Source organism: Cyrtonyx montezumae, unplaced genomic scaffold, assembly GCF_038088225.1.
Source record: "Cyrtonyx montezumae isolate F1298 unplaced genomic scaffold, pur_monq_1.0 scaffold_17, whole genome shotgun sequence".
NCBI lineage: Eukaryota > Metazoa > Chordata > Aves > Galliformes > Odontophoridae > Cyrtonyx > Cyrtonyx montezumae.
Window position 1 is genome coordinate 10544664 of NW_027071903.1, and position 25988 is coordinate 10570651.

General features: G+C 37.7%; 1 protein-coding gene across 8 annotated transcripts in view; it reads left to right on the forward strand.

Annotated features, from left to right (window-relative positions):
• Positions 1-23284, forward strand: part of ADCY7 (adenylate cyclase 7) — a 271483-nt gene extending 248199 nt beyond the window's left edge. For 7 of the 8 annotated variants that reach the window (XM_065733246.1, XM_065733245.1, XM_065733247.1 and 4 more), the window contains 23 exons: positions 581-730; positions 2901-3049; positions 3355-3466; positions 4983-5110; positions 5358-5516; positions 8259-8391; positions 9746-9931; positions 10766-10809; positions 11180-11260; positions 12246-12318; positions 13137-13234; positions 13950-14034; positions 15328-15465; positions 16473-16559; positions 17112-17150; positions 17791-17954; positions 18759-18840; positions 19362-19517; positions 20199-20345; positions 20705-20812; positions 21443-21557; positions 22160-22284; positions 22409-23284. In XM_065733246.1, the coding sequence (XP_065589318.1) occupies positions 581-730; positions 2901-3049; positions 3355-3466; positions 4983-5110; positions 5358-5516; positions 8259-8391; positions 9746-9931; positions 10766-10809; positions 11180-11260; positions 12246-12318; positions 13137-13234; positions 13950-14034; positions 15328-15465; positions 16473-16559; positions 17112-17150; positions 17791-17954; positions 18759-18840; positions 19362-19517; positions 20199-20345; positions 20705-20812; positions 21443-21557; positions 22160-22284; positions 22409-22555 (2706 nt within the window). In that variant the 3' untranslated portion in view covers positions 22556-23284. The remainder of the gene's footprint in view (positions 1-580; positions 731-2900; positions 3050-3354; positions 3467-4982; positions 5111-5357; positions 5517-8258; positions 8392-9745; positions 9932-10765; positions 10810-11179; positions 11261-12245; positions 12319-13136; positions 13235-13949; positions 14035-15327; positions 15466-16472; positions 16560-17111; positions 17151-17790; positions 17955-18758; positions 18841-19361; positions 19518-20198; positions 20346-20704; positions 20813-21442; positions 21558-22159; positions 22285-22408) is intronic. The other variant, XM_065733253.1, reaches the window with a different exon arrangement.
• Positions 23285-25988: the final 2704 nt, after the last annotated feature.

Below are 25988 nucleotides of genomic sequence, written 5' to 3' on the forward strand. Positions count from 1 at the left end.
GGAAGAAGCAGAATTTCTTCACTGTTACTCAACATAAGACAAACTTTGTCACAATCTTTCATCCTAATCTGTGCTGTTCACATGGGTCCTATCTTCATCTGACGTTGCCTAGTGGGTGGATCAAAAGGGCCACTGCTGCCCCAGGGGGTCAGCAGGGCCTGGGAGTGCTACAGAAACCTTTCAGGGTTCCTGGCTCTTATTTATAGGGTGTGTTCAAAGTAGCACCCCACTCTTTTAAAGCAGATATTTGTCAGACTTCGCACAGCATGCTGGTGCATGGCTCTGTAGGTTGTTTTCTCCCAGAGTTAATCACTGGTGTCTGCAAATAAAAGTGTTAAGTGATACAGCAGAGTTGTTTCACTGCACTACTGTGCATTCCCACAGGAGTGCCTGTTACTGTGTAAGTTAGCTTCTGTTGTCCAGGTGCATCCTGGTCAATGGAAATGCTGTCATTTGCTGTGTAACAGGGTAGGGGGAAAATGGAATGATGCCTGGGATCGATTACTTTTAAGGAAATACTAAGTGCACTGGTGAAATATTGATGACTGTTCTGCAGTAGGTAAATATTTTTCTTGCGCAGGTACTTGCCAATGCTGTCATTTTCCTTTGTGGTAATTTGATGGGTGCATTTCACAAACGCCAAATGCAGGTTGCTTCGTGGGACTTGTATAGATACACATTAAAGTGCATTCAGGTCCGAATGAAACTGAAGATCGAAAAGAGGCAACAAGTGAGTGAAGTGATTCTCGCTATGAATTGCTAGTTTTTGTTTCTAAAATCAGTGCAATTTTGTAAGGTTTGTGATTAATGTTCATAGAAAGCCTTGGGCCAATCTTCATAGTACCCACCTCATATCAAAAATAAAAGCTGTGCCATTAGTAACAAAGGAGGGAAGTTGAAAGGAGGAAGCTGTTCCATGCAGCCTGTCTGTATGAAAGTCACAGTATTTGTAGCAAGGATCTTGCTGCCAGTTGTTTTGGCTAACTTGTACTTCCTAGTGCAGATGTTTGATGGGACTGGCCTAAGGTAACCCAAAAGGACATGTCCTTGGTGTCCTGACAAATACTGGTGGGGTAATTTCAACAGTTTTGTGCTTCCTTCCCTTTGTTATGAATTTTCTTTGGAATTCTGCAGTATTGTTTGTTCTTTTATCTTCTTGTCTCATAAACTGTTTTTCTAGAACGAGAAAATTGAAACTTAAGTGAGAAAAAAATCACATAATACATTACAGTTTGGAGTATGATAACATTTACATCTCTAAACTCCAGTGGTATTCAAAGCAAGGAACTTTAGTCTCCTACTGTGAGGAAGGACTGTAAGGAAGTATCAAAGCTGTCAGTAGCATGCCTTCCTTTTATCCTGGTGTGAGCAGAGTTAGGAACAGCAGCTCTAGAAGGCTGATGTGAGCTGAGTTCTCTGCCCACAAGTTCCTAGATAAAAGGAGTGGGCTGAGGAGTGACTAACTTGACAGAATTGGAAAGGAGAGAATGCCACACAACTAATGCAGCCTGATGCTAATCTTGTGAGATGACAAACCTGCACAAAACCGTGGCAGAAAGTTCCCTGTGCAATAACAGGGGAAATATTTAAGCAGCTTACAGAAGCACTGTGCTTCTAAAACATCCTTGGGTGACGTGGTAACTTGCACATGTTTTATGGTTGCTTGTTTGAAGTGTAGATGAGCTGTAGTCTATGGACTGTTTACTTTTCATCTGCTTTGCAATTTGCCAGACAATTCTGAGTTGCCTTTTTGTCACCCATTTTTTCCCTATGAAGATAATACAAGAACTACAGTTCAGGGTTCATCATCACTTCCTTGAAAGCTGTGTAACGTGTCAGTGTTACATGGCTCCACTGCATGCAGTGGGGCTCTGTTTTTGTTCCCCAGAGTTGACTCTCCTATTAATAAAACAGTGGAGGAGAGAAAGATGTTTCTATTTTTGGGAAGCAGTCTCAATCCACACTGCTGTGTAGGGCTAGTTTAGTCACCTGCTTGATGGGCTCCTGCTTCCCACTGTGATCTCAAGGCATTTGTTTTTGGTGGCAAGTGCTGGTTAAGTAATCCTGGCAGCTTGTTCCCATCTGTGGACTGCTACACAGTTGCTTGGGAAAAGGAGGCACTTTTAGGCAGATGGGACAGAGTTTTACTCAGTTACACAATCTTCAGGCTCTGCTGGCAGTGTCATCAGAAAAAATTCCAGCTTGTAGCTGCTTCTTGTGGCATTTCCTCTTCTGTGGCAACCCTGCCTATGGAGCAGCAGGGCCTTTCCTGGATTAAAAGTACTCTTCTTTTGTATTCCTCTTCTGCCCGGCAGCTTCGTGCTGTCTTTGAAGAACAGGCTTCTAAGACAAAGCCAGTGTAGCAGATGATGCACTCACTGAATATGCAAGTAATGTAAGTGGTTTATGACAAGATTTGTTCTCACTCAGCTCAGAAGTTTTATTTCAGTGGTATCAGTTGCTGGTTTCTTCTGTTTGAGGGTTTTTAATACTGTGTAGATTACTAGTTACAGAACATAAGCTTTTATCAGAAGCTATATCAGAAGGTGTTAATGCAATCCTGAGATTGGCTGGGGGGGGAAGGTTTTAATTTATCTAGAAATTGTAGTAATGTTGTTTTTTTTTTTCTAACTTCTGTTTCGTGTTTTGAGTGATGTGGCACCTGGGTCACAAGGAAGAAAATAAAAAAGAATGCAACACCTTTGCTTAGATGTAAAATCAGTGTTTTTGAGAACTGAAGTGGAACAGTCTTTTCTGGAAAATATGACATTCATTACTCAAAGGCTAGTTGAATAAAGAGGTTTTATCTCGTTAATTTCTCTTTGTGGTCACTAAATCATGCAGTTTCAAGATTAGCATGTGAAGAATTTTACATCCTTATTTTTTTTCCCTCCTTTTAGGAAAATTTGCTTTTATCCATACTACCAGCCCATATATCTATGGAAATGAAGCTGGCAATCATAGAGCGACTAAAGGATACTAATGATGATAGACAAATGCATGACAACAACTTCCATATTCTATATGTTAAAAGGCACGAAAATGTTAGGTAAGTTGAAACTCTAGAAGTATTCATATTAATACAAGCTGCTAATTTCTTAGTGCATGTTGTCCAGTGGAACTGAAAATCAGAGGCAGACCTTCAGGCTGAAGTGAGCTCCTTTCCTGATGTTGAAAGAGAATGTCTGCTAAACTCGTCATGAGTTGAGATACACAGTCCTATTTTCTGGAGTTGATTTCCTAAGGCTGAGGTGGTTTCTATTAAGTGCATTTTAATAGTTCAACTGACTGTGGAATAGACACATCTTCATATTTAATCTTCCTTTTCTTTGTTTTTCTTTTGCTCTTGTCTAGCATTCTCTATGCAGATATTGTAGGATTTACTCGCCTTGCCAGTGACTGCTCTCCTAAGGAACTGGTAGTGATGCTGAATGAACTTTTTGGAAAGTTTGATCAGATTGCAAAGGTATGTGTTGCAGTTCATGATGCAGTACGGATTTAATTTAGTCAAAATTCAGTTGTTGTTAGAACTTCAAAGTACTGGAAAATAAGAGGGCCCTACTTAGTATATGGTATCAAAGCAGGGATTAAGAATGCACAAAAATAAGTTATGCCATCCTAGTTGCCATTAGGTTTTTGGGCTGCAGTAGGAGATGAGATGTTGGTCATTGTTTGGAACTGTTCCTTGGTTACAAGATTACAAAAAATTTTGGATTTTGAGTGATATATTTGAATTTCTCACTACTTTCCTCAAATTGCACTGTTTAAAAAACACTTGTATTTAGTGTTTTTAGAGCTAAGGTCTTCCAGCTCTGTTGTTGGGCTATAAGAAGAGATTCTTGTTTGTTTGTTTGTTTGTTTTACTGGTTTTATTCTGCAGGGAAATATTCTGTCATCTTTTCCATTATGTAAGGAAGTTGTAGGCTCCAAACTACCTAATGAAAGCCCATGGCTAACCTGGAAACAGAGCTGGAAACTGGAATCTGCCAGCTCTAATAGTGTTACCCACAGATCCCTGAAACAGAGAAGCACGGGGCTGTCTTAAGATAGCTTACTCAGAACCTACTGGCTGGCTTTTAATGTTGGAGGATAATGGATGACCTCTTAAGCCTTGAACTGATGAGTGAGAACAGTTTTGTTTTATCAGTTGTCACTGATTGGTTGTAAGTTACAGTATTTTTTAATGGTAGAAAAAGTGCTAGGCTGTTCCCCAGCAGCGATGGTTGTGCAGCTGGAGTGACAGCTGTCCCCAGTGAAGACATCTCTCGTATCAGTCAAACCCTACACAGCCTTCTCAGACTGAATTAGCCCTGGCCTGCTCGTAAACTTTGTAGCTAAAATTTGTCAGTAATCTCATACTGTCTTTCATTAAGATAAGATCTTTGCTCTTCTTTTCACTCTTCAGCCAGTAATAGGCAGTGGTATCTTCTGTTGCACAGTTCAGAGAAAGTCTTTTGCTGCCAAACTGCTGCTATGGTGATGAGCAACAGCAAACTCTAGTGTGTGCCAACTTCCTCTTCCGTTAAATTTAAAAATAACATAACATTTTCATATGCAAATATACCAGGTTTGGCAACCTAATTCCTAACTTCTGCCTAGATTCTGTGAAGGGTTTATAACAGTGCCATGAAAAATCTGAGGAAAAGGTAGACAAAGTGATTAATTTATTAATACCTGAATAATAAATATGAATATTTAAAGATAGTTAAGCAGATTTTATCCTCCAAATGATAAATTTTTTGAAAACTTTTCAAAGATTTTTTTAAATTAAGATTGTATTTCAGAAACACTTGAAGTAGTAATGTCTATTACCCTTCAGCCACTGGGATGCGGGAAATGAGAAGTAGGTTTTGCTTCAAACAGGATTGAATAGAGTCTTACTTGCTCAAAATGACGTAGACAAGACCTGGTTTTGGTGTCATTAGTCTCCTTACAGTTCTTTTTTTTTTCCCCCATAAAATATTTCTTTCATTATTTTTCAGGAGAACGAATGCATGAGAATAAAAATACTGGGAGACTGTTACTACTGTGTCTCAGGCCTACCTGTGTCCTTGCCAGTTCATGCCAGGAACTGTGTTAAAATGGGACTGGACATGTGTGAAGCAATAAAGTAAGCACAGCACAGAAAACTTTATAGTTGTATAGAAGCTATAAAGATATTGAATCAAGTCACTGTTAGTGTTGTCATTGCCAAAAATCATTTATTGTCTCCAGTTTGAAAGTTTTGCATTAGGTCATAAGTTTGTCTCTTGTCTTTGTGCTGAGCACGTATTGAGACTAAACGTTTATAGATCTCTAGAAGGAAGAGAGAAAGTCAAAAGTCTAAATTATGCTCTAATTCCTCCCTTCTTCTACAGGCAGGTGAGAGAAGCCACAGGCGTGGATATTAACATGAGAGTTGGCATTCATTCTGGGAACGTGCTGTGTGGTGTGATCGGCCTCCGCAAGTGGCAGTACGATGTCTGGTCTCACGATGTCTCCTTAGCAAACCGTATGGAGTCCGCGGGCGTACCTGGGTGAGGACCTCTGCTCTCACTGTTGGCTCACTGTTGCCACCTTTCTCATAATCATGGCTTGTGAGTCTGAAATTTGTAACTGCTCCATGTCACAAATCATCATAATGGTGTGAATAAAATGGGATAAGTGTGTACTTGCCTGAGCAGTAAAAAGTTAATATTTTCTGGTTGTTATTTTTTAATGAGCTATAAAATTGTATTATCAGGAAAGTGCTTCTTGACTTCTCCTTTATTTGAGAATGTTGTGTGGCTTTAATGCTGTATTATTATGTTGACTCAACATGTTGTGTACAAGGGTAATACTATATTTTTAAGCTTCAGTTAAGAATAGATACAGAACTTAGGTCGACAAAGAAAAGATGCATATTTACAGCAGTCAGTGTTTCTGTTGATATATTGGTTGGTCCGTTGGTCACCTGATTTATGTTAGCTCTATATTCAAACACTTCACAACCATGAACCCTCAGAAATTAAAATAAACCTTGGTGAGGAGTGTCCAAGGAAGAAGAATTTAGGGCTGTTGACTGTTGTGTATTCTCTTTGAGCTGTATTTGGCATGGGCAGAATGGGAAGGAGAATCAGTAGTCCTGGGTGGAAGAGCTGAAGCAAAACGCAGCGTGACTTGCTTTGTGTCACTCAGCAGTGCAGGGTGTTAAGTCTGAGGCTATTTTTGCTGTGCTTTTGAAAATGCTTATGAAAATGCTTATGAATATTTTCCTAAATGAGGATAATACAATCGTTTTCTATTTTTTAAGTTGAACCTTGGGGATTAAAATTTGGCTCAAGTTTTTTTTTTTCTTTACAATGGTTTACACAAAAATGACCATATTGAGAGTTTTCCTTTTTCCCTTCCCAGATGACACTGTAATTTTGCAGGTTCTTGGTATTTTTTTGCAAATTAATACTTATTAATGCAATGGCATTTTGAGAGGTACCATTAAAAACTATTGAGCATTGAGATACCCATTACTCTTTTTTTTTTTCTTCTTAGTATCACTGTTTTAGAGTGTCTTCTTACTTGTGTGCCCTGTACAGCTTTTAGGTAAATTCCTGTAAATTTAGAAGGAAGTTCTGCAAAGTAGTAAGAGGATATGAATATTACATATTTTCTTTCTTTAGTAACAGAAAGCAAACTAATCGGAGCTTAGTTAAAGGTCGCAATGCCACCCAGATCGAGTGCTTTAGAGCCTGAAACACTGAATTACATTATTCTCAGGCATATTAGCATAGGGAAGTGAGAGTGCAGTGTTTTAGGTATTCTACATTGGTATAGATGTCTCAGTGCATGTCAGAGCTTGCCTTGAGAGTCAGCTTTAGCTTTTGGCATGTGCTGATCCTGGAATCCAGTAAAAGCATTAGAAACTGTTGGAAGTTGTCAGCATAAGTTAAATAGAGAGAAGTTTACTGTAAGATCTGAAATGTGCTATGATAGTATGTGATTTGGGAAGAGGAGAGAGGTTCCATAACAAAAATGGATACTGAACAGGTGAGATAAATAGAAAAAGACAAAAAACTTACTGCACTAGATGTGTGTTTTAATGCTGAGTTAATACAGACATCACTTATTATGCTTCAGTTCACTGGAGGGGGGAAATAAGGTGATCAAAAGCTGGCTATAAGATTTCAGACTCAAATACTTGGCTGTATTTCAAAACTGCTTAATCAATTCGAAAAAAATCAGTCTTTTTAGAAAATTACCAGTGAGCAACACCTCTTACCTTCTAGTTACAAAAGAATTGAGGAATTTTTTGCTTCTGTGTGGGAAGCCACAGCATGTGGTCTCTGGGTCTTGGCTACTTTATCTTCATGTATTCAGGTTAAGAAAATTGAACTGGACCAGACCATCACCCCTTTTTTTCTGCAGTTAGACAGGGGTGCTGTTAGCTTCCATTCTGGTTGTGTTCTGTTACCAGCTCTGTGCTGATGGATTGTAGGAATGACAGTGCAGCTGTTACCCCTCTGTGGCAAGGAAAAATGAGAAAAGTTGTGGGATGATGGGCAGCTAGAAAAAATATAACAGAATTATGTATATATACTTTTATGAACATATTGAGGCTTCTCATTGAGAAATTCTGTGTGGAAAAGTGTAACTCATCATTTCTGTGGAAATATGTGATTGAGGATGCTGAACATCCAAGGGGAAAGCATGAGTGGATACAGAAAGTGCCAGCTGCTGCCATTAGACTTGTTGCTGTGTTATACAGTAGTTGTTTCTGTCAGAAAGACAGACTTTGAGACTTGTACTCCTCATTGTCAGAATTCCTTTTCCAATTTTTTTCTCTGTTTTCTTTGCCACCATCTCTTCCCCTCCTCATGTGTTTCCAGCCTAAGACAGTCCTCCCTTGTGCATTTTACATGAGCCTTCCTTGCAGCTCTTGCCATCTGCAGCCTGCCTGCATGTCTGTCTTCTCAGTCATCAGATCTTCTCTGATGATGTTTCTTCTTGTTTCTTGAATCTCCTCCTTTCTCTTACTGTGCTTATTTCATGTTAATCATGTACTAATGCAATGTCATTTTGGGAAGTGTTTTTGGGGATACTTGGTATGAAAGATGTACAAGGAAGGACTGTGCTAATGGATTGCAAATGCAGTTTTAAGTACTGGCAGGATTTTGGAGTTGGCTGCCGAAGCACATGGTGGCTGAAAAGCAGAAATGTAGCAGTAGCCATTGAAATGTAAATGAAATGCTTAGTATGACCTTTCTGTAAATGTTTGGGTCTCTTGTTCTTTCTTCCATTCTCAGTCGTGTACACATCACTGAAGCAACACTAAACCATTTGGGCACGGCTTATGAAGTAGAAGAAGGAAATGGACACCTTAGAGATCCTTACCTTGAATCTATGAACATCAAAACCTACTTGGTAGTTGATCCTAGGGTATGTGTATGTTTTTAAACATGTATATTTAAATTCATACATTTTAATTACAGAGGTGTCTGTGGAGTGAGTCATCTGAATAACTCAGATCTGGGACTTAGATCTGAAAGCATATCCTTTTGTTCTGTGACTAGAACCTCATACGTGGTTCAGATAGTCAGCATTTGTATTCGACTATGAGTTTGCTTGAAGCATGTGACTTACAAATTCATGTCCCCTCATCCTGTTGCTACTTGCACTTGTATAACAAGTCCCTCCCCAGCTTTCCTGTAGGCACCCATCAGGTACTGGAAGGCCACCTATAAGGTCTCCTCAGAACCTTCTCTTCTCCAGGCTGAAGAGCCCCAGCTCTCTCAGCCTGTCCTCACAGGGGAGGTGCTCCAGCCCTCTGATCATCTCCATGACCCTCCTCAGGACCTGCTCCGGCAGCTCCATGTCAAGTAGCTTCTAACAGCATTCTGCTCACTGTTTTATATGCAAGATTTTCCTTCCTTTCAAAGTATAAAGTTAGTAACTGTTACCCATCTAGAGGATGGGTGACACCATGGGCATTACTAGTTTAAATTGGCTTGAGACTGACAAGTAAAACGCTCAGAAGAAGAAAGAACCCAAATGGCAAACTACTTTCCTTCAGGATCTTTACGGGGAGGAACAGTATAGAGCCACTTCTAATTATTGAGGGCCAAGGCTTATCTTCCTTGTATTTTTTATTTTTACTTTTTGTACGCAACACTGCAACCTCCATGTCCATTGTGTGCACAGTTCTCACATTGAAGGTCTAGTTCTATTGAAGTGGTCCCTACTCACTTGAAGATACGTATGAAATGTTAGCAAATAGCCAATTGATGATGTATCAGTTTAGTCTGTAGTTTTAGCTTCCTTTTAGAAGCACAGAGGTGCTGATGTATGAGTACTGCCTGACTGTTCACCTGTTGTATGTAATCTAAGAGTGAGTCTGTTGTCTGTGGGATCTTTTTCCTGACTATTGTTTTGATATGCTCTAGCTCAGAAATTGGGAATCTCATGTTCCTGCTGTTGAACTGATTACATGGAGATTGTATCTATGGTCCCAGGATCTCTGCTATCATCACTCTCAAACCAGGAAGCTTGAAAGTTGTTTTACAAGTGAAGGCTTGTAAAGACAGCTCAAGCAAATTCATTATGTCATGATTTGCTTCAACTCGAGTTAATTAAATGAGACAAAGGAATTGAGGTTGGAGGACGTCGCAGATGTGTGTGCAGTCCTACTAAATGGCTAGATTATTTAGTTTACAATTACTGAATTGCACTGAGCTTCATTTGTTTGTAATTTGTGTCATTTTCTGTTTTCTAAGTTACTGTGTTTTTCTGTTAGTCCAAACAGTGCATATCAAATAATCATCTCCCTAAAACGAGGGTGAATGATGGGCTGAAGATGCGGGCATCTGTTCGAATGACACGATATTTAGAGTCTTGGGGAGCAGCCAGGCCCTTTGCCCACCTGAACCATAGAGAAAGTGTGAGCAGTGACTCTTCAACTTCACAAGGAAGGCAAAGAAAGGTGAAGTTTGAAGTGATTATGTCATCTTAAAATTATGAGCTACTTGTGTCTGTGGTTTGAAGCTTGAAATCTGACATGTTTTTGTGGGTGAATTTCTGCTGTTACTGTTAAATATGTATACAGAACTAAGAAGGTATCTGTGCAAAAACTACTGCAGTCAAAACAATACCACACTCCACTGATGTCTAGCATATTATTCTTGTAGTAAGTCTTCAAAGAAAAACATTGAATCTGTCTTCTGACATTTTTCCATCCTAGGGTCGTACTTAATATCTGTGGTTTTGGAAAAGAAATAATTTGTCCCACCTCAGGATTTATTTGAAATTTTATAGAAAATAAATTGTTCTTTCACATGCTCCATCTACAATACACTTTTGTCAGCAAATAATTTAAGAAAATTCATTTTTCCTACAATCTGCCATAACTGAAAGCTGAAAGGAGGAGATGCACACCTCCCAGGTGTGCTTCCATGGCCCAGGAGAGCTATGCTATTCTCTGACTAGACAGCAGTGATAAATTTTAAAATCCATTCAGGTTTATGCAAGTAGTTTCCAGTTTACTTGCCTCTGCTCATCTGAGTTATTTCAGTATATGGAGAAAAATCAGAGATTTGTTAAATTATTTCCTAATATTTTTTGCCGTAAGCTCAGAAAACACCCACTTGTTAAAGCAGAAAATGTTACTGGAAAAGGTTAATTTTGATAAGCTTTCCCGTTAGTTTCTTGAATGTTGTTTGTCATTAAAACTGTTTTTGACTTCCTCTTGAAGTTCATTCTCAATAGCTGTTTGCATTATTGAGCATGTAACTTATTCTTTATTCCTCACATGATTTAGGAAATACCTTTGTGTTCCACTGGGCGCCAGAGGACTTCTGACAGGTTTGTTGAGTACTTTTTTGTGCTCTATCTGCTGTAAGTTGATTTAGCAGTGTGTATGCTGTTCCTGCAATGAAAATGCTAAGCTAGGTTTCTGGACTTTTAAAAGACATCTAAATTTATGTTTGTTATGGTTGGCAGTCTCTAAAGGCTTTCTTCCTCACCTGCCTTCCTTCAGTTTTGAAAGTAGCCAGATGTTATTTTCATGTGCTTTAGGATACCTGTATTTGTCAAAAAGCTTTTTAGTTAGGTAAACAATGTGTGCGATAATTCCACTGTATAGTTTGGTGCATTTAAGGAGTTTGGATAGAAGGATTAAGCCATTACTTATTTCTGAATAGCATGTGTGACATGGACTTCATATCATTCACAGAAATTCATCTCAGAAGGGAAGAATAGAGGAAGATATTTATGATGAAATGATGTCAACCATTGAAGGACTCAGTTCAACTAAGTATGCAAACCTTTTATTTTCCATCCTCTTTTTTTTCTCCATTTTAACTCCAGATACAAAATTCGCTTCTCAAAAATGTTACCAGGATTTTGTCTTGCCATTTTAAAATTTCCTTTTTGCTTTAGTTTTCAGTAATAATCTTATTGTTTTCATCCTTTGAGCAAGAAGCCAGTGGCTGGTCTAGCTATTTTGTGGTGTGATACTCTGAAATAACAGAATTATCACTTCACTTTGGACAGTCCTAAGAAATAATGAGCTGTGTTGCAGTGCTGGGATAGGAAGTTAATATTTGCATTTTGTTTATTAAAATAAGAACTATGAAGAAATGGGATGTAGTCCTGGCCAAAACCTATGTATAAAGCCTAAAGTTTTGGGGTTGGTTTAATGTCATTTTAGTTGAAGGTAAATGGTCTGTCAGTAGCTGGTGGTGCATTTGGTGTTATGTAGGCAATTGGATTTGGTAATTTTTGTAGAAGTGTAGGCAATGTTGTCTTTTCCTTTTTTTTTTTTTTAATTTAAAATACAGGATTTAATTTTCTATCATATGTGAACCAGTGAATTTAAGAAGAGGCTTTCATCTAAATTACAGCAGGGCTGTTAACACTGTACTTCCTAGTAATTTCTAGTAGGCGATGCTCTTGGTAATACTTCAGGGCAGAGTTTGGAGGCTGTAAGCCATCTCTAACAGAGTTTGCTGTTACATGTACCAGTTTTCAAACCTCCAAAAAGGTCTGGGGTTACATTTTGCATGTAACCAGCAAACTCTGCTGGTAGTGGAAGTTCTGGATCTGCCTATCAACAACGTAACAACTTAGCAGCTCATGTGTCACCCTCTGAAATACAAAGACTTTTCAGAGCTGTCAAACGTGTATAAATCCATAGCACCATCGCCCTGTGTACTGTAGAGCTGTAACTTACAATGCTTTTGCATCCTTCCCTGGGCTGTTCCATCCATTCTGTAACACATGTGTCTCTGTGCATGCAGCCCATGGTGTGGCAAATCTGATGACTTCTGTGGATTTTCACTGATATTTGCAGAACCTGGTCTTGAAAAAGAGGTTGGTAAGAGCAACTTGGTCTTTGATATGTACTTCAGAGTAGTGTAATAGTATGCTTAAAACTGTGTTTTTGTTCTTGAACTGAATTCTGGAGATGACTGCATACCCAGAGAGGTTTTGGGTAACTAATGGAAACTGAATTTCACAATTCATTTAAGTTGGCCACTCTTCCTTGATAATGTGTGTTCTGTAGATTGTTCAGGAGATAAGAAACAATCTGTGGTTAAATTCTTGCCATGGGGAGTCAATAGGAATTGGGCTGATTTTACCATATGAAGAACTTTCAAAAGTAAGGAGAATTTAAAAAATTATAATTATAATAAACACTGCATCTATTACAAAAAGACTTTCTGTGGTTGTTCCATTGCAGCCATTATGCTGTTATTTAAGTTCCTAAATTTGGTGTGTAGTGATGCACTGTGCACAGTTGCTGGTGCACACACACACACACACATATATATATATGTATAATGCATCAATATTTAGTGTGTGTGTGTATGTTTATATATAAGCACACACATTTATATACTGGGTTTACTTTGGTTTATGTCCTTTTTATGTAAGGATTTTGATCACACACGTCTGTGGAGTACTGATTTACATCATCAGTACTGGTTTCCCTCTAGGTTAAAAATTATCCTTTGCATTGGGCTGGTATATATTGACAGATGTTCAGGTGACTTGCTTTCCTTGTTTTTTAGTTCAGTGTATGTTTTGAATAGTGCAGTGTAAACTTTTATGTGTAATCACAAAAATGTTATAACATTAAGAAAAAGACATTATTCTTTATAATAATCTGACATTAAAATCTGTTTCAGTATCGCACCATTACTATTCTAAAACTGAAGAGTTACTTTGCATGTGCAAGTTTCGTGTTCTTCTGTATTTTTCTGATACAAGTGTTTGTAATGCCCAAGTAAGTGCCAGAATTTTAATATTTTATAATTCATATTAACCAGTGGCTACAGTGAAACTCGCATGCATGAAACATTCTGAAGTCTTTTGGAGTTCCTGAGGGATACGCCTCTTAGGAGTGATTTCACTCTTAGGAAAGGGCTACGTTCATGGTGCTGGGATATGAGCCCGGATGTCACTATGAAAATAAAATATAGCTATTTCTTAAATATCCTGTATGACTGATTAGTATACACAGGGAGGTGAGCAGGTGATTGAGGATTACTGTTTTATAACAGTTGTCTGTAAGAATGTTGATTGAGTGAGGAATAGGAAAATGGGTTTTGTTGGTAAAAAGGTGCTCAGTGCTCCTTTTTTTCTGTAAAGCTGCAAGGAAGGAACTTCGTTTCTTCTCACACTTCCAAGAAAGCAGATGTTCAATGTTTCTGAAGTTCATAGCATACTTGTTTTTTCATGGCTGTTGGAGTGCAATTTCCCTGTGATTTATGCATGCGAGTAGTAGCTCAGGCCCTCAGTGGGGGAGTAGGATAATGTAGTTGTATTTATGCAACACAGCAACAATAACCAGAGCAATTTGATGGTCATCCAGTGCCATCAGAAAGGGAAAAAGAACCTATTCAAATTTTGAGAAACAGTGTTATGAAATGTTATTTAGAAGTGCAGTTTGATATTTTCATTTGACACTGCTGTGTTTAAATGCTTTCTCTTCTGTTTAGAACTGCAAAACTAGGAATTTCCTTTGGCGTTGTTGCAGTCGTTATTGTACTTATTTTGTTTGTGTGCTTTGCTGATAAATGTATGGTAAGTATAAAAAAAGGGACAGTTCTGATTTGTCAGTCCAGTCTGTCTTTCAGGAAGATGGGTTAAGCTGCTATTTTCAATAGGAGCTACAGAAGTGTAGTACCAGAAGATTGTACTGCCTGAAATGGATTGTCGTGCTTGAAAGTTATTACTGTAATTCAGAATAATTGGAGTACCAAAATAGGTGTCTAGGAGGGAGAAGGCAGTTATTAACAGTGGTGTGGTGGGGTTGTTTTCTTATTTACATTCATTTATGTGTCATTAATAGTAATTTTGCCTGTAAATCCTGAGGTTTCTATATTGGAAACAGTATTAAAGCAAAAAAAAAGTTTTATTTAATTTTCATAATCATTTGTAAAGACCTTTGAAAAGTGTAAACATTTGAGTAACTTGTTGGCAACAATTTCACAGCTGTTAGAATTCCAAATTCACCTTTGCATCATGTTTTTTTTCTTTGCATTATTAAATGCATGTGATTGCTGTTAGGAAATAGTTACAGCAGCCTGTTGTGACTTAGAATTCAACTGCCCAATGTAAAAAAAACACCTCCTCTCCAAGAAGCATCTGGAGGCTGAGGGCTGGACAGGGAAAGGATTGCTCAGCATGTCTGTGTTGTAGTAGCCCAAAAGCGAGAGTGCATTTTGAGTTCCCTTATGTTACTGCAGCCCTGGTCTTCCAGCAAAACTGCTGCAGAAGTACTCTCTTGCAGAGCCAGGTTCAAGTTGTTTCTACACATGTAAAAACTGACAAGAGAAAAGAAAGGAAAATGCTAATATTACAGCCAGGCTTTAAACTGGGAATGTTTGGTTGTAGCACCCTTGAACAGTGTTTGTGGTCTCTTAAAAGCATATGCTTTATGAGATGTTTTTTCCCTGTAACAGCAAATGGAGGCTATTAGGATGGCAAAGGAACTGCCTGGTTTTGGTTTAGACATCTGCAAATCTAGTTCCAGGAAAAATATTATAACTGAACAAAAAATAAGTGCAGGATGTCATGATGTTTTTACTAAAATTTCTCAAGCCCTTTCAACCAGATCCTAGCTTTGTGTTTTTATAGCAGAAATTTAAAAAAATAAAATAAAATCACTCAGTATCTTTGAAATGAGAAGGTATTTTCTCACTTTTCAAATGTGGAACCCAAGGTAGTAGGCATTGAATCTGAATGTCTAGATTCAGAGTGGTAGATTAGGATTTCAACAGTCTTTACTCTCTCTTGCACGCACAAAGTATTTTTAAATTTACAAATATTTCTTCCCTCATGTTGTCTGTGTTATTGAAACTTCTTTTTTCACAGAAGCCCTGCTCAGAAAGGTGGCCTTTCCTACGCCATCTTTGCACTGTCTCAGAGAAAGTGGAAACAATGCCTTTACTTAGGCTTCCTTTAGCAGTCATCACTATAGGTGCCTTGTTGATTATAGCCATTTTTAACTTGGTAAGTAATCACGTCATCTTTATTCTGTGACCATATTTTGGGCAGCATTCTGTGTTCTTTTCATGAAGTGCTTGGCTCTTGCTTTTTTTCTCCTGATGTCCAGTTCCCACCTGAGTTGACTCGTACATAGATAATGCACCATGTGTAGTAAAAGAATTCAAGGGAAAAAAAATCCCACTAAAACTAAAAGTTCACATAATAGATCTGAGATCTATTTTACATCACCTTTTCTTGTTTTCAAGATGGCATTTGTAATTACCATTGATTATGACTCTCATCACTAAGACTGTCTTCTGGTTTTTAATTAAGCTTAAGCGCCTGTAGTGGGTAGAAGGCAGACTTTGTAGGTAGTTACTCTAGACTAGATGCAAACAGAATCCATCTTTTAACTTTAGTTGTGTATTTTATTCTACCTGGGGTATACACATCTGAAAAAACACTGTTTGCTGTTACCTTATGCTCAAGACCATGCCATTTGGTTTTTGTTGTTGTTTTAACAAGCATTATGTGACATCAAGTTAACAGCTAAACCTCTCTGGTAGCTACCTACTGAAAGTGATGAATTTCCTATCCCACATTCTCAGCTTACCATTCTCCTTATTTCACGGGGATTTTATTCTGAAAGCTGTTCTGCTGCTTTTGTTGGGCTGAGTTTCTGCTGGCTCAGGTCCTTGAACTGACTCACAGTGGTGTCATGTGAACACTGCCAGACAGCCCAAGAGAACAGGAACAGCAGCTGTGAGACTGCCAGTTAGCTGCTGGATTAGCTTAGCTGTAATACAAAGAGCTTCACCCCCAAATAAGTGAACAAAAGGTAAATACTTGGCAATTTTTACCTCCCTGCATATAAAGGACATCATGAAATTTTAACACTTCTATTGCAGTAGTACTGAAAGGGCAACCAGATAAGGATTCACTATAACAATTAGAGAGAAGACACTTAAAATAAATGACTGCCTGCTAACTGATTCCTGTGTTTTTCTCTTTTTTCCTTGCTAATAAATGAGACTACTGAAAATAACAATGCTGCAAATTTTACTGGATCAGATGACTTGAATGGCACTGCCAATGTGAGTTATGTCTTCATCTTTAAGGTAAAAAGAAATAAGGCTTGGATGGTGTGTATAATATAAACTGATGCAGTATTTTTATATTTATATGTTTTAATAAAAATAGAATTAAGCCACTGAACTCAAAGATTACTACTTCCACAAGGCAGTTCTTGCAGTGTTTTCTGTAATTAACTGTGACTCGACTCTGCATCTTCTAGGGATTTTCAGAAGTACTAGTGGTTTAACCCAAAGACTTAGCTTGCTTTGGTTATCTGCACTTTTGGAAGCTGTTCCCTAGCACTGGTATCAGGGATAGTTAGGTGCAGCACTTGATGACTAGACAAAGGGATTATTTCTAAGGATTTAATGGCTTTAGATCTTTAACTTCAGAACAGCTCTCTATTTAGAGATTGTTCAAGTCTATGGGATGTTCCTCTGTCACCTGGCCACTCCTTTACATGAAGAACATGTTTTTAGCCATGTATGAGGTCCCTTTGATTGAAGCTGTAATGACAGATAAGATACATACATTTAATGCAGATTATACTCATCTAATTTTGTGATTTTTTCTGTTCTTGCATGTTTGTAAATAAGTCATTTGAAAACACAACTGAATGCTTCGTTGAGGAAACTGTAAGTGTAAATATATTTTATTTTAAACTCCAGATCCTTAAATACTGTATTTATTTTTGACAACTGTCAGGTTTTGTTGCTTTAAAAAACAGCTTTTCTAGGTGCCAAGCAGCAGCAGAGTTCTTCATGAAATCAAGATGTTTCAGCTGCTGTTGCTGTGGTGAAGGAAGTATGGCTTTGCAATTTTTTTTTTGTCATTTTAAAAGGAGAGATATGAGAATGTAATATCAGCTGAAGGTTACAAAGGGAGCACTATGAAAAATAGGACCACAATTCCTGCTTCAGAGCCAATTTGTTAGACTATAAAGTTGCTTTAAGTTATTCCTGAACTCATACTAACTAATTAGTAGTCTTCAGAAAATGAATTTTCAGCACTCTTTAATTTTAATCTGGTACTGCTCATATTGACATATAATGCTTTTTGTTTAAACATTTGTCTCTGACAAATTAAAAAAGTAGCAGCTAAGAAAAATGTCCAGCTCTACAATACAGTTCAATTAAGAATAAATTTAATTGTATTTAGTGACTCGTTTCTTTTGTTTAAATTCAGATGGTCATGAATATAGCATTTGTTATTTTGAATGCCCTATGCAGCATAAAGCCTGAATAACACAACTGCATTTACATTCTTCTTTTCCAGTATTATGCCTATTGCTGCATTCTGGGGTTCATTGCTTGCTCAGTATTTCTTCAGATGAGCTTCGAACTCAAAGTTCTCCTCCTGTCCATTGCTGTAGCTGTATACCTCATCATTTTTAATACCCTCCCGCCTAGAAACATGAGTGTCTCTGTCAACGTTACCAGGTGTGGTAGAAAATTTCTTATTAACAATAATGTTCTATTAAAGGAGATGTTAGATTTTGGTGTACTAGCTGTAATATTGAAGTATCAAAATTGTGTTAAGTCAGATGTAATAAAGCTTTTTGTTTAAATCCTGACCCCAATACACAGGAATACCCTAACTGAAGAAACTAAAAGTATGTGGAAAGCTTTTACTGCTCACGTGCAAGTCCGTTTCTCAGATTTTCGGTGTATTCTCATGGTTGGTGATTAGGATAAATTTATTTTGCAGAGACCAACTGTGAGCTCTCTTTACAGTTTAAAAAAGCCTAAATGAGCTCTTAATTTAGCCTTGTAATCCCAGACTTCCTATCGTGAGAATTTAGTTTGATACATTATTGAAAATTCATAATGTAGTGAGGAACTGATTTTACTAAAAAATACGAACTCTGCTCAGATTTCCATGGAGTAATTCATTGGCTGACTTTTTAGTAATGCAGGCTTTTACTTGTGATCTGTTTCCCTTCTTCAAATAAGAAAGTTTTTGTATCTGAAGGCTTTGTTGGCTGTATTTTCTGTAGGACAGTGTGGGGAATGTCTCCTCACAACAATTAACGAAGTTTCAGCATCAGTTTGTTGTTGTGTGAAACAGTTCATGTACTGAACTGAATGATAATTTTCTCCATTATCACATAACGGTGTACCCAGATGGCCACTGCAAAAATGACATTGGTGATACGTGTATGTGTGTATGCTTTCTATTGCCCTCCCCACCCCCAATCACGTGGGATTAATACAGAGGATTTTCTGTTGCTTTCTTCTTTACAGGCTTTTCATTGAAGAGCCAAGAATAATGATTAACATATATCTGGTTCTGTTTTACATAACTCTAATATTACTTGCAAAACAGGTATGTATTGGAAAAGCAATAGGTTAGGTCTCTTTTACTTGCAGCCAGTTAATTTAAATAAAATGTGTGTGTGTATTCTTGTAGTTAACTGTAAATAATGCAAAAAAAAAAAAAAAAAAAACACCCCAAAACTGTTCAAAGGCAGAAACATTTTTAGTCTTTTCAATAGTATTTATATTAGTCATGACTGTTCGAAATTCCCCCAGTTTGTATCCATCTATATTTACATGTAATTATCATTAATAAAAGTAGTGATTAAAGATAAAAACAATCATACAATTAATAAAATAGCATCAGGTGTATTAAAAAAACTGATACCTGAATGGCATTTATTCGTAGTGACTGCTTCTTATTTTTCTGACCTTTGTTTTTGAGGCATACTGTTTGCAACTGCTAAGGTTCAAAACATCTTAAAGAAACATTATTGCTGCCACACTTTTGGAATAACCTGACTGAGTAATATGTTTCAGTGAGATAATTGTAGGTATTTATTTAATTGATCATATTGGATTCTTTTGCAGATTGACTATTACTGTCGACTGGATTGTCTGTGGAAGAATAAGTTTAAAAAAGAACATGAACAGTTTGAAACAATGGAGAATGTTAACAGGCTTTTGCTGGAAAATGTACTTCCAGCACATGTTGCTGCCTATTTCATTGGTGAAAAGCGAAATGAGGTAGGTTTAGACTCTGCTACATGGATGACAGTGAATTGGATGCCTGTGGCACAGGATGTCAGACTAACAAGCACACAGAAAACTACAGGGTTCTGCACTATTTTCCATCTTGCTTGTGTCCCTTTGTAAATCTAATCTGCTGTTCAGGGGGACTCCAAAAAAATGCAGATTTTAGTCTCTGAAATCTCTTCAGAATTGGCTGCTTAGCTTTGGGGACATAGTTTGAGTTTGGCAAATAGTTAATGCTGATTTACTGCTTTTTAAAGACCATATTTTACTGGAGAAAACGGGATTTCTTTTGAACCAAGTCAGTCCATCAACAACTAGTATGTCTGTGCTAAAAACCCCTGTGAGAAAAGTTGATCATTAATGATTTTTCAAAGATATCCTTCTGATTTTGCCAACGTGTTATCAGAATAAATATTGCTGATTTTATAGCCATGCTGAGTGGGAGAAAACAGGCACAGGCTGGAACAGATTAGAATCTTGGAGATAAGTAGATTGTAGGCAAATCAAATTTGTTAACGTTTCTCTTGAAACTGGACACGCCCGTTGTAAAGTACCGCAGCTTCATAGGAAAACTGTAATTTGATTACTGGCTGCAAACAACAATCATGGTTTTAAATACCTGTGGTGGAAGTCATTTGCTGACGGTGTGTGATTATTCTCTTTTTCCTGTAGGACTGGTACCATCAATCTTATGACTGTGTCTGTGTCATGTTTGCATCGGTGCCAGATTTTAAGGTGTTTTATACTGAATGCGATGTCAATAAAGAAGGTCTGGAATGCTTGCGACTGTTAAATGAAATCATTGCTGATTTTGATGAGGTAATTAAGGTTTTGGCTAAAGTGGACGGGATTACATACTTACTGCAAAATGTTTCACTAGATTTGTGAGCAGTGGAGGGAGAAAAAACACCATTAGGATGAACTAACACTTTGAGTTCAGCCTTGCAATCTTGGAAATAAAATATATTATATCTGATAGGATCATCTAACTCATTGGTAATAGGGCTTGAAAGTTGTGCATTTCACTGCTGTTATTATATGAACTCTTAAGACAGTGAACTGAATACTCTGTGCTTTCTCATCTGATGTCACGTGGTGATAATGTTCCTAGACATGTTTCTTGCAGACACTGAAATATGCTATTGAAGTCTCTGTCTCTATTTTCCTTACCTTAACAGCTCTTGTTAAAACCTAAATTCAGTGGTGTTGAAAAAATAAAAACAATTGGAAGCACTTATATGGCAGCAGCTGGCCTCAGTGTCACACCAGGCCAAGAGAACAACCAGGTGAGCTTTCTCTGAAAACCACCTTCAGTGTTCTGTGTGTTTTATGAGGCTACCATTCTGCGTGTGAATTTCAAAGTAACAGAAGAAAATGTCATGGAAAAAGTAAATTACCAAGACTGACTTTCTGAAACATAGGAAAAGCTCACAAAAGCAGATTGTGTCACATTTACTGTTTTCTAAGGGAGCATTAAGACTGGAACCCCCATATACTTCTTACATATCTTCTGATTACTGTAGCTTAACTTTTCTAGAGGCATAACAATAGCTCTAATGATAAGGAAGTAAAAGAATGGCTGCCAGAGAAATTGCCATCTCAGAATTTGACAGGAAGCTTTTTCTGCTACCTGAGAACCTGTGCAAAAAGAGACTGCTCTAGTAGGATGCAGGGAGCTGTTGTGTACATATAGACATGTACATTACATGTGGAATCCAAAAGGAGATATGTGATTTCATTACAACTAGCCATGCTAATTAAATGTAATCAAATTTGAATATCTGTTGAACTGCGCCATTTTATTCTGTGGCCTTATTCTTATATACTTTATGCTCTTATGATTCTGTTATGGAGTAGTAGCCTAAGCACAACATCTGTGTTGTTCTTTGATTACTGACACGTGTTCTGAACTGTAGGATAAGGAGAGACAACATGCACACATTGGCATTATGGTGGAATATGGAATTGCCTTGATGAGTAAACTGGATGGCATCAACCGACATTCCTTCAACAATTTCCGGTTACGGATTGGTGAGTTTTCAAAAGCACCAACTTTTTGACTTCATAAAAAATTAAAAATGAAGCACGGTGACTTAGGCAAGTTGAGTGTTACAGAGCCAAACTTAACACTGAATTTAGGTGATGAGAAAAATGCTGAACAGTTGAAGGTAGTGCTGCCTAGTCTAGCTTTTTTAACTTGCCAAGCTAATTGAGGAACGGCTTTTTCTTATCCCTAAGAAGAGCAATAGGAAGACTGCAGCTTGGATCACTTTGAAGAAAACCACAGGTACAGGTGAAGAGGGAGGTAGCCCATAATTAAGGACAGTGTCAGCATTATACAAGTGTTTTTTTTCTATACATTAAGACTAGAAATTTTGCTTTGGTGTGAGCACTACCCTAGCTCTTTCTTGGACTTTCCATTGTACAGTGAATAAGCAATTGCACATCTCCCAAGCCTAAATACTGCTCAGTACCAGAACAGTGATAGCACTGCTAGAAAGGCACAGCAAGGTTAATGTAGTGCAGCTTTCTATTTTTGTTTTCCCTTCAGACTGACAATTTGTAGCTAATAATGAGGGTAGATATCATGTAGCTTTCTACTTCAGTAAAGACACCTGCTTTTATTTATACAGGGATAAATCATGGTCCTGTGATTGCTGGTGTAATCGGTGCCCGGAAGCCCCAATATGATATCTGGGGCAACACTGTTAATGTTGCCAGCAGAATGGAGAGTACAGGAGAACTTGGAAAAATCCAGGTAAAGAAACGTTTAAGCCTTGGAAAGGTTAAGAAATTTTTTTCTAATTGGTTATGGTTTTTTTTTCTTCTTCTTTGAATAATCTGTAGTATTTCAAGCATTTTCTAATTCTTTTCACACAAAGGTCACAGAAGAAACAAGCAGAATACTACAGGACCTGGGATATTCGTGTGAATGTAGGGGACTCATTAATGTCAAAGGAAAGGGAGAACTGAGGACTTACTTTGTTTGCACCGAGACAGCCAAATTCCAAGGTATTGCACTGAACTGAGGCTAAGACACTGTTAGTGAAATTAGACTTGGAACTGCCTCCCTTCTGTGAAGACTTAGAACTTTCCTCCTTATGTGAAGGAGATTATTCCAAAAACGTACACTTAGTATTCATGTTTCTTCTGCGTCAAATGCTAGAAGAATGTGTGTGGTTTGGTGTTTATTTTTTTATTTTTTATTTTTGAAAGAAAGTCTGAAAAGTTCCCAGCAGACATGTACCCACCAGTATGAAAAAGACTGCCTTTTCCTGAAATGTTTTCAGGTTTTACCTGGAATTGTTGTGAAGCATTTTTAGTTCCTTTCTTCACTTGCACTGTGAGAGTCTTAACAGCTCCAGTAACAAACTACGTGGATGCACTGTTCAACTCCTTACCACGTTAAAATATTCCACTGCTTCATTTTTTGTCACACTTGCACACAGTATTGCATTTGTCAAAGACGTATTGAGATGATACTCCAGGCACCACATATCCTGCTCTTAATGCTTAACAAGCTTCATGGCAGAAGATAGATGAATAATGGGAAGAGAAATACAAGTACACTCTGAGCTGGAGTGGTGGGGAAAAAAAAGCAGCTGCACAGATTTGGATCACTTCTTCATTTTCTTCTCCTCCTCCATTGCAGTGTCATGTATTATGCAAACGTTTTCTTGACTAGCAGCTGTTCAGAAACCTTTCATCTAGTTCAGGGTGTTTACATTAATGCATGTTGTCCCTTGTGTTCACGTGCCTCCGTATTTAGCACCCGTGTGCAGATATTGTGCACTCATACAGGAGAATGGTCTTTAAAAATCTGGCTTGAAATTCCAAAAACATGCACCTACTGCCGTTTCTGCTGAGTGCTGGGCTGGGCAGGTAGCACTTCCAGCTCTGACATCCAGCCAGAATTCTGCGTACCACATTACTGAATGCTTTTATTGAAGAAAATAATCTGTTTTGAATTGTTTGGAAACTGAAAAACAGATCTAATAAAATAGTATTAGAAACAGTAGCAGATAGTGCATAAACAGAGCTGCAGCTGAGTTTTCTTTTTTATTTTCTATTTTTGCTTCTTCAGTTTGACCAGCTTCTTGCTGGTTTATATTCCTTCTAAAGGCAATGCAGTTAATGAACAATTTGGTTTTGAAGATTACAAAAGGATTTGTGGAAAAACATGTTCATAATGGATAGGTTTCATCAGAGCCTCAATGCTGAAAAATAGGCTTAGCACATTGGTTAGATCACAGAAACTGGACTGCTCTAGGTTGGTTTGGAAAGTTTTTAAGGTGTTAAGGCAAAAATCTAAACGAGACTTTTTCTCTTTACAATCAATCTATTTTCTGTTGGTGGAGATGATCGTTTTTTCTACTGATGAGATCTTGTGCCTAAATATCTGTAGTAACCAAGGATACTTCTCCTCTTACCCCTTGGTGCCCCATGGAGTATGACTAAACAGCACAGAGCTTAATAAATGCAGCATCTATTTTGTTAAGCCATACTCTTTCATAAAGAAAACAATTTGGGGGGGTTAATACTAAATTATCCTGGAAAAGTTTTTAACACGCAGTCATATACATTACTGCCACTTTCTAATTACTGTGTAATTTCTTTAGAAGATGAAGTGATTATGTTTCAAGACAGAAACAAATCTAAATGTTGTCCAACTGTGGATTAAAAACTGTACTTAGAACCTTTGTCAAATTGGTAGGTCAAAACTTTTGTAACAGTTCTCCAACAGAAAATAGCATTAGAAAGCCTTCGTTTGAGGTTGTCTGGCTCATGTATGGACTCTGCTGAGGAAGGAAGCTTCGTACTTGGTGTCTTCTCAGTATCAGGTCAGTGTTGTAATAGAGTAAACTCTAAAAGAGCTTTTGCTACTCTTGTACAATGTGTGTCTTTGCAAAACCAGATGCTCAACAAGCATTTGTTTTGAGATATTTATTTATTGTTTTATAAGGACCATGCATGTGTGAAAGACTCAGCAGTCTTTCATGCCATATGGTAGTTAGGTGAAGTGGCTATTTGCCTTGTTAATATATGTTGAAAACTGTGTCATGCCTTAGCTAGAGCTGGCTCTAAAGTTCACAGAACTAGTAGAATTTAGATGTAAGTTATCTATGGAAAAAAATGTCTGTCACTAACAGCATTTTGAAATGCTTGTTTACATTGCAGCGCCTGTCAGGATAGTGACTTGCTGGGGCACACCCTCACCTCTTTTATAGAAGTGGTATAGAAAGCTGTTGCTTTTGAACTGGAATTAGTCAGGGGTTTTTTTGTTGTTTTAAAAGGACATTGTGTAGTGCTCACTGAGTTTTAGTTTGGATAACAGAATTATGTAAAGAAAAAGGGGTTTATAGCTGAAGATGACCAACTTCTTGTTAGAAATATATCTGTATACTATAGAAGTTGTATACTATACTAGGAAAACTATTCAACTACAGAAAAAGTTATATTTAAAAGACAACTGTTCATTAATCTCAAGAGAACTGTGAACTTAAGAAGACTGAGAAAGTAATCTTGTTAGAAAATCTTTACAGCATTACTGTTTTTTAACTCTGAAAATGACACTGTATCTAACCTGAAGAACTAATAGTGTTTTGAATTAACAATCTATTTTAAAGAACAAACTTTTGTTTTTATTATTAAATAAACATCTTCCTGAAACTTGCTTGTTTTTGCCATTATTTTGAAGGGAGGCAAGTGGATGAGCCCAGGCTCTTCTCAGTGGTGTGTAGTGATAGGACAAGGAGCAGTGGCCTAAAACTCCAAGATAGGAAGTTCCATACAAATATGTGGAAGAACTTCTTCACGGTAAGGGGGGATGGAGCAGCCCGCCCAGAGAGGTGGTCGAGTCTCCTTCTCTGGAGATATTCAAGTCTTGGCTGGCTGCCTCCTGTGCAACCTGCTGTTGCTGTAGGGAGCCTGCTTTAGCAGGGGGGTTGGACTCTGTGCTCTCCTGAGGTCACTTTTAACCCCTGCAATTCTGTGACACCCATGACCAGGAACTGTATTTCTTATACCCCCTATAGAGTTCATAAGATTTTTGTTGCAAAGTGAATCTGATACATACATTTATAAGAATTTATGTAAGTAGGAAATACATACTGAGATACTTAGACTGAACAGCTGAAGTATAACTTCAGTGCTGCTTTCTGCCATCAGTGGCCTCCTGCTGCACTATATGAAAGGTAAGTGAGGTAAATGATGGGAAATTAGATGCTAAAAACTGAGCCAACAGTGATTTGGCTGAAACTGTTGCTTTACATCTTGTCTTCTCTTGTAGCATCAAAATAAGTTTAAATATAAATATTAATGGGAAAATTCACTCCCTTGAGTGTGTCATGGTCATCAGCTACAATTAGCCACTGCTGCGGAAGAAAACTCAGTTACTGTTTTATTAATAAATTAAAAACATTCTGTGACAATTGAAACTAGTGGGGAAGTATTCAGGGTGAC